The sequence below is a fragment of the Portunus trituberculatus genome, chromosome 31, assembly GCF_017591435.1.
Source record: "Portunus trituberculatus isolate SZX2019 chromosome 31, ASM1759143v1, whole genome shotgun sequence".
NCBI classification, from domain to species: Eukaryota; Metazoa; Arthropoda; class Malacostraca; order Decapoda; family Portunidae; genus Portunus; species Portunus trituberculatus.
Window position 1 is genome coordinate 1,191,602 of NC_059285.1, and position 7,520 is coordinate 1,199,121.

At 42.9% G+C, this 7,520-nt stretch overlaps 1 protein-coding gene across 9 annotated transcripts in view; it reads right to left on the reverse strand.

The window, feature by feature from the left end:
• Positions 1 to 3,235: 3,235 nt before the first annotated feature.
• Positions 3,236 to 7,520, reverse strand: part of LOC123511488 — a 6,403-nt gene continuing 2,118 nt past the window's right edge. The window contains exons 2-5 of one of the 9 annotated variants that reach the window (XM_045267428.1): positions 6,274 to 6,372; positions 5,862 to 6,012; positions 3,881 to 3,986; positions 3,300 to 3,666 (exon numbers count right to left, since the gene is read on the reverse strand). In XM_045267428.1, the coding sequence (XP_045123363.1) occupies positions 3,527 to 3,666; positions 3,881 to 3,986; positions 5,862 to 6,012; positions 6,274 to 6,341 (465 nt within the window). In that variant the 5' untranslated portion in view covers positions 6,342 to 6,372 and the 3' untranslated portion in view covers positions 3,300 to 3,526. Of the gene's footprint in view, positions 3,667 to 3,880; positions 6,373 to 7,520 lie in introns of all 9 variants that reach the window. The other 8 variants (XM_045267429.1, XM_045267430.1, XR_006676847.1 and 5 more) reach the window with 8 other exon arrangements.

Sequence of the window (7,520 nt, forward strand, 5' to 3'; positions counted from 1 at the left end):
CTCTTGTATTTGTCCGTGGGTTTAGGTGTTAGAGGGCGTGATGACTCATTACCTGCACATATTCAAACAATAATTAATCCCTTGAGTACCATGACGCGTTTCTATATTCATTCTGGTGACTATTTGGTGATTTTATACAGCCTTAGAAACTGATATGGGGATTAAAATAGTGAAGACTGTGACCATTAATCTTTTGACTTCCATACGCCCTTCCTAACGTCAGTAAAATCGTCTAATCGTATACAAAAAGAGGTAACAATGTGTCCCAGTATCGAAGTAGTGCAAGCAGAGAGAGAGAGGAGGAGAGGGAGGGAGAGGAAGAGCTTGATGAATAGTTCGGGAGGGTAAAAGAAATAGGAGTATAATTGTTATGGAATAAAAAGGAGATACCCTCATTCCTCTTCATCTTAATATATAACCCATGCAATATTGTTCATTAGAGAGAGAGAGAGAGAGAGTAATGATAGTTAAGGGGGGGAGAGGGAGGGGTGGGCAAGCCTGTCTCACCCACGCCGGTTCAGTTTGAAGGAAGCAAGGGTGGAGTGGTGACGGCTGCTGACGGTGAGGAGGAAGGTGTGCTGACGGTGTTATTACGTGCATGTGTCGCCTGACCATGGAGGTTCTAGGTTAGTGATTTGTAAGTTTGTTCTATGACCAGTGACTCCATATTTGAACTTGTCTTTGTGCATATTTTCTAAGTTGTATTTACTGAGTTAACAATCATTCCGGTGAGTTGTGCCTCGTTGCTTGACTAGAACCTGATTTGTTCCCCCCGTCTGTGAGTCAGTGTGGTGATGGGATGAGGCGAAGAAGTGTTTGGTTGCAAGGAGCTTTTTCCCTCAAATTAAAGTTAGTTGGTTGTAGTTCCAGTATCCGTAACATCTAATGCTCTCCAGAACGTCAGCCAGGTGAATCCAATTTCCCCCCGTGTGGCGTCCCAACCAACCACAGTCGAGCCCGAGCGAGACGATCTGCTGACCTAACAGCAATGCGAGGCCAGCGCGTTACCTCACGCTGCGTGTGAGGAGTGGTGTGGTATTGAGAGCACTAGTGGTCTGGCACTGTGCTTCCCTGCAATGGTTTGGCATGTGAGCGTCCTCAATATGCTCCACGGTAGTGAAAGTGAAACCCAGACGTATTCTGTCAACCCTTTGCATTGCCCTTACGAAGTTTCATGATATTTTTATTCTTTTTTTAAATACCAGAAATTGTTTTTTTTTTTTTTTTTTTTGCATCTTAACGCAGTTCATGATGATGTCCTCTTAGAAATTAGTGTCTCTTTACTGAATTTCACAGTGGCCTTGATTGCCCTTGCTTTACTGTTAGCGCGTCAGACTCGTATTGCCTGGAGCTGCCGCAAGGCCTCCTGCACGCCGCGGTGGTGGTGGTGACGGCCCGGTGTGCTATATTGTCTAGGGAATGATGCTCCAACAGCCTGATCCACTGAGATCACACTTTGGCAGAGCGCCTTTTGAACACTCCACTAATTTTCATCACTATAGTTAAGAGGAGGAAATGGATAATGAAACCATTTATTCTCGTATATCAACAGACAAGGCCAACCCGCATGATGCCACAAAAGTCACCGAGGAGGATGTCTCAATATCGACGAGGAATAATAGCATACGTGTACAGCATCCTGGGTATTACGTTTCCTTGATTTGTAATCCCATCATGTTTTTTTTTTTTCCTTTCATCTCGACACATGCCGCGAAATGAATGACACTGTCTCAAATTCAGAGCATGAAAATATTACGTTTGCGAAGTACCACAGTACTACTTCCAGTAAGATGAGAGCAAGAAAAATGTATGTGCTACTGAAAGCAACGCTCATGATTGATTCAGTAGCAACGCTCATGAACAGCGGGGAGTTTTGATTAAAGCGAAATCAATATTCAGGGAAATTTATAAGCTCATGATGTCTCAACTGGACAAGAAAATATTACGCGAAGCAAACTAGTCCAGCAATACTTTCAATAAGATGGGAGCATAATAACGTAAAACATGTGCGTACTCATTTCAAACAATACATATGAATAGGAGTTTCAATCGAAGCAAAATAGGGAAATTTCCTTCACGATGTGTAACAATGGGGAACAGAGCCTGTTATTGCTTGCAGGAACGCTAGCGGTACTGTCCCGCTGGTAGTGAACAACGCGCCACAGCGGGAGAACAATAAAAGAACTTATTTTTCCTAATATATTTATAGTAGAATAATGTATTGAAAATAATATATTAGAGACTAATATATTTATTCTCGTTGGTGATGCCACAACGCAGTTCCCGGGTTTTGTCGGGGACTGCGTTGTGTGCACCACACACTCCTAAAAACTTCTTTATTTCAGGTCATTGCTAGTGTTCTTCGTAAAAGACAGAAATCACCATCCTGGAACAAGCGAACCAAGCAGCCGTGGCACTTATCATCCTGACTAGGACTCCGTTATCATTATCTCAAGGGTACTGCCATAGAGCTCCAATCCAACAACCTAGCGGCAAGTACCGTACTATGTAGGAATCTATATAACGTAGTACTTACTACTCATGAACTACTAAGCGTTTCATTGAGTTTGAGGACACGTTTTTCTAGAATAACTTTGTAAGGAACACGCATATCATTATGAAATTTTGCCACAGTGTACTTGACACCCTCCCCGAATATCCCAATGTGTCAAGAATCGTAAATAGTATATAATAATGGCACTTCTCCTCACGAAGAAACGGACAAGTGGTGAGAAATGGTGACGTAGTAACAAGCTCCACCCACATAGTCCCTCCCCCAGCTCCTACCCTCCTCCTCTTCCATCCCCTCTCCCCCACTATTTCTCACCACTTGTCCGTTTCTTCGTGAGGGATGAGTGACTCTCCTATTTTTATAGGGAGAAGTGCCATTTATTACTGTTTACGATTCATTGGGATGTTAGGGGAGGGTGTCAAATACACTGTGGCAAAATTTCATAATGATATATGCAAGTTCCTTACAAAGTTATTCTAGAAAAACGTGCCCTCAAATCTGAAACGCTTAGTAGTTCAGTTCATCATTAGCTGTACCGACTTGTAGTGTAAAAACGGGTTTGTTGATGCATGGACCCAGGTAGCTAGCACTTACAGCCTTAATAGCAGTCAGTGCTCATTAAGTATATAAAATATTATTTAAAATATAGCCAGCTTGTCCTTTTTTTAATAGCCACCGTGATAATGAGACACGTAGCAAGAAATTTTTCATCCGTGGAAGAGCCCCCCGGAGATAAAAACCGTTCTGTTTCTACAAAGCGGTCTGTCTTCCTTACCACACACACCCGCGCGTGTGTTATTTTATACCTCGATGACCCTCCGGAGAAAAGATAATGAAGGAAAGAAAAGCCAGGAAAATATTTTATAAAAAAAAAAATACAAACGAACATTTTTTGTAGGGGAGTCCTCGAACTCTTACATATGGAACCAGCAACAAAAAAACAAATTGCTAATGACCGATTATGTCTTCATAACAGAAGGGAAGCGTGAACACGACCGCTATAAGACGTGGTCGCTAATGGAGGCCTGGGGCTGGTTCCCTTAGTAGAGGTAGCCAGCCAGCATCAGGTTCCGCCGGCTGGGGCGACGTGATGTCGATTCTTCCTTCCTGTGGCTCGGGATCGCTCCAGTGCAGGCCTTGTGGATCGGCAACTCCTGCAGAAGAAACAGAAAAAGGGCACTATTCTCATGTTCACATTTTCTCCAGATACTTCTTCACAACTTCAATCATCCTTCACTCGTCTCTCGACTGTGTCCCAGCAACACCTCCATCCATTCATCCCCATTTCATTCCTGTCTTTTCATCTTTCATCCCGGTTATGCCATAATTTAATCAAAATCACTTACATCTCCCTCCTGTCTCTCTTACCTCTAAAGTATAAACACCACACGCTTACATCTCCCTCCTGTCGCTCTTCTCTCACACTCCAGCACCACCGTCTCATCCTCCTCCATGTCACATCTGGCACACTTCGCTGGGGGACTGAAACCATCTGTAGTTAATTAATTGCATTCCCACCCAAACATTACACTGGGCACGGCCACAATTCAGTACATCATAAACTTGCTCTCTCATTCTAGCTGCACTCCCCAGTCGTCTTACCACTGGTTCAAGCTTTTCATTTTTTCCCTTTTCACACTTACTCGGACTCGCCCACATCCCCAAGTACTTACATTCTTGCGCCGGTTTCAACTCGCTCTCCAATTCTCCATACCATATCACGTTCATCACTACCCCATTACCTTACTTTTCTCTATTAAAACCAAACTCCAAAGTCTCTTCCATCCATACCTATCCACAACATCCAATACACTTGCAACTCATCTGCTGACTCCCTCACATCACCATCTGCCTAAGAAGCGCGCACACATTTTCCCTACACTCCTGCATTCATATTTCCCACACTTACTCCTGCATTCATTATTCATTTCTTGTTCTGACTGCTAACTCCAGGCTGAAAAGGGTTGGTGACAATACACATACATCTTTGCCTAACTCCTCTCACTCCTTCACCCAGTCTGTTGTTTCCATATCTCCTAGTCTATTTAGCTCTTGTCAACATACATGCTACGCACTATGTTCAATTTTTTAAACAACCCAATCTCTCCCACGACTGCCTAATGTATTTCAATCCACCCTTATCATAAATGTTTTCTCTATATCCAGAAAACCTAAATATAGTTTACCTCCCTCCTTTCTTTTCCTCTCAATCATTTCATTCACCACAAATAAGTTATCCTCCCTCAGCTCTCCTGTCTTCACGGAAACCATTGTTCTTCACCCAACACATTTAAACAAGCTCACTGAATGAAGAACACTATCTTACTGTGTTTACTAACGCAATCTGCCTAGAGTTCTTAACTTTTGCATCCTCCCTTACGCAACAATCACTACATTCCTAACATATTCTTGGCACTTGTACCATTAACTAGTTAAATATCTCAGTCATCAACTCCCCACCATTTTTATAATCTCGTACGGTATCCCATCTGTCCCTGCTGCCTTCCCATTCTTCTGCCTTTTCACATTTCTTTTCCTCCTTGCTAATTCTCTCATTCAGCTCGTCTGCATTCTTCCCTTCCAGTGTCACGCATCCTTCTCACACCAAACACGTCACCTACACCATCCACTTCTTCCCAAAATAGTCTGATTGCCTCCCTGATTCCTTCCTTCTGTTTTAACTAAACTTTCACTTTCAGACTGTCCACACAAACATTTCCTGACCTATTTATTCTCACTTCTCAAACTTCTACCATTCCCGGCCACCTTCCATGCCTTTTTCTTACTTAATATATCACTCCTTTCTCACTTCAATTTATCCTTCCATTTTATCCTTCATTATCATCATTCGCCCCTTATTTATCGCTCGCCTTGCATGTCTCCGTTTCACATACGCTGCCCATGCATTCATTCTAGTACTCATTCTCTGCCATCGCTGTCAGGTCTTTCTCAACCATCTGCACGGTCTACTTACATTCTTTCACTCCTTCCTAGCCTCACAAACTCTCAAACCCTATCCGATTCTCACTCAGCTGGACTCCACAAATCAGGTGCTTCACATCACAAGTACATCATCCCATCTTTCACTCCGATCTACGTGAAATTTCTCCCACCATACATCACTCCACTTCCTTTCCTTCCTCACTTCATCACACCCTGCATCAGCCACTCCACAACTACTACTAGTTCCCCAAAATCCTACACCTCATTTCACCTAGAAGGAACCGTTTCTTGAAGGAATTGTACCACTTCATTATGGTTTCGGTATACTCGGGTGTGCGAAAGTGCTTTTAAAATCAAAATCCTTATACCTACTACACTCCTCCGTATACAAACTCAATGTCCAGACCCAGTGGTTGAAAAAAAGGCTGTCACTCCAGGTCACAGCAGGCCAGGTGTTTATCTCCCACATTACATGGCTGAATACCAGTTTGCTCTCTTCATCAATGCAGGCCAGGCCTGGGTTGTCCCATGGCGCCTCAAACCTGGATACATAAACACTGCCAGACAAAAATTTGAAATATTACCAAGTATACCTAGAAAGGAAATCGCTAGTTAGTTGTCTACATCAAAAAATCATTATGCTTCATTAGACTCGAGTTACAAAAGTATACAATATGCAAAACCTGAATCCATGTTGCTCCTTCACTATCATGCACTCACTCATACAGTGCCCACCGATGTCCAGGCACTAAAAAAAACAATGCTTCGTCTCTTCACTCCAGGTCACACAGTAAGTCAGCGCAAGTCCAGCAGCTCACTTCTTCCTATTTCCAGAGCGCATGGCTGAAGAACCGTGTGGGCGCCTTCTTCCCATCACTGCAGTCATCCTTGTCGAGCCAAGTCACCGCATCTCAAGCCTGAGAAGGAGGATACATACAGAGACTGCCACGGATCATGTAAACATATCTAGTAAATAAAATGGATTTAATTCGTAACACTTTACTTAATGTCCTAATTAACTTTCATTGCTATTTGGCACATTCTTCCTTATTCACTCACTAGTCACCAAGACATTACTTGACTTCTACGGACTTGTTAGGAGCAACAAAAATAACTCATTCCTTTTTTCTAGATGCTTTACAAAGAGACGAGTTGTTAGTACAGCGAGTTGTTCCTATCTCGGTGAAAGGGTCAAGCGTATTGTTCACTGGTCACGATAGGAACTTTATACTGATGTCACTTTCACACGAGTAGAGACTGATCACCAGCAAGTCAGGAATCGGTCACAGCAAGACGAGCAAGTTTAGAAGCACGGCAAAATGAACAGTAATTTTAAAGCTTTCTACTTAGCGACTTGGGATCACAGCAGGCGTGGTGTAAAGACAGGGTTATATACGAAGAAATGCCGACATTATGCAGCCCTATGGTTCAGCGAAGTACGTACATAGCCTGGATTAATCAAGACTACCCCCGCGTGGATAGAGAGCAGGCTACGGTGGAGCAGTTAGCTGTTCTGAAGTACAACCGAATTCTGGCTTTTTTTTTTTTTCTGAACTACAACCGAATTCTGGCTTTTTTTTCTGAAGTACAACCGAATTCTGGCTTTTTTTTTTTTATGTTGGGCAGTTTTACCCTCTTACATAACAAAACTGACCTGCTGAATGACTGGCAGCGTTCGAAGCCACGAGTCTTGGGATTCAGATCCTATTATATACCGGATACTTTGCTAATTAATCATTTGAAGGCGAGGCGTTATATTGGAGGTGGATTCTCAAGACTTGAATTGATAAGAGTTAATTATTTTCTCGTTCTCTTTAGATACAAGATCACTCCAGTTGGATTATGACAAGGTCCCCGTGTAACAATCAGAGCACCACACCGCCAACCCACTCGTACTGACCCCCAAAGTAATCTGTCCGCTACTCAACCGGCAACATGACATCACAATTTCGCAAGTTTAAGCTCCTAACGAGTTCAATGATACCAGATCACTATGCTTTTCCCTCTAACACCCGTTTTAACCCTTTCTTCGAGGAGATGTGAAAGATTAGATAGAGAAAGAGCC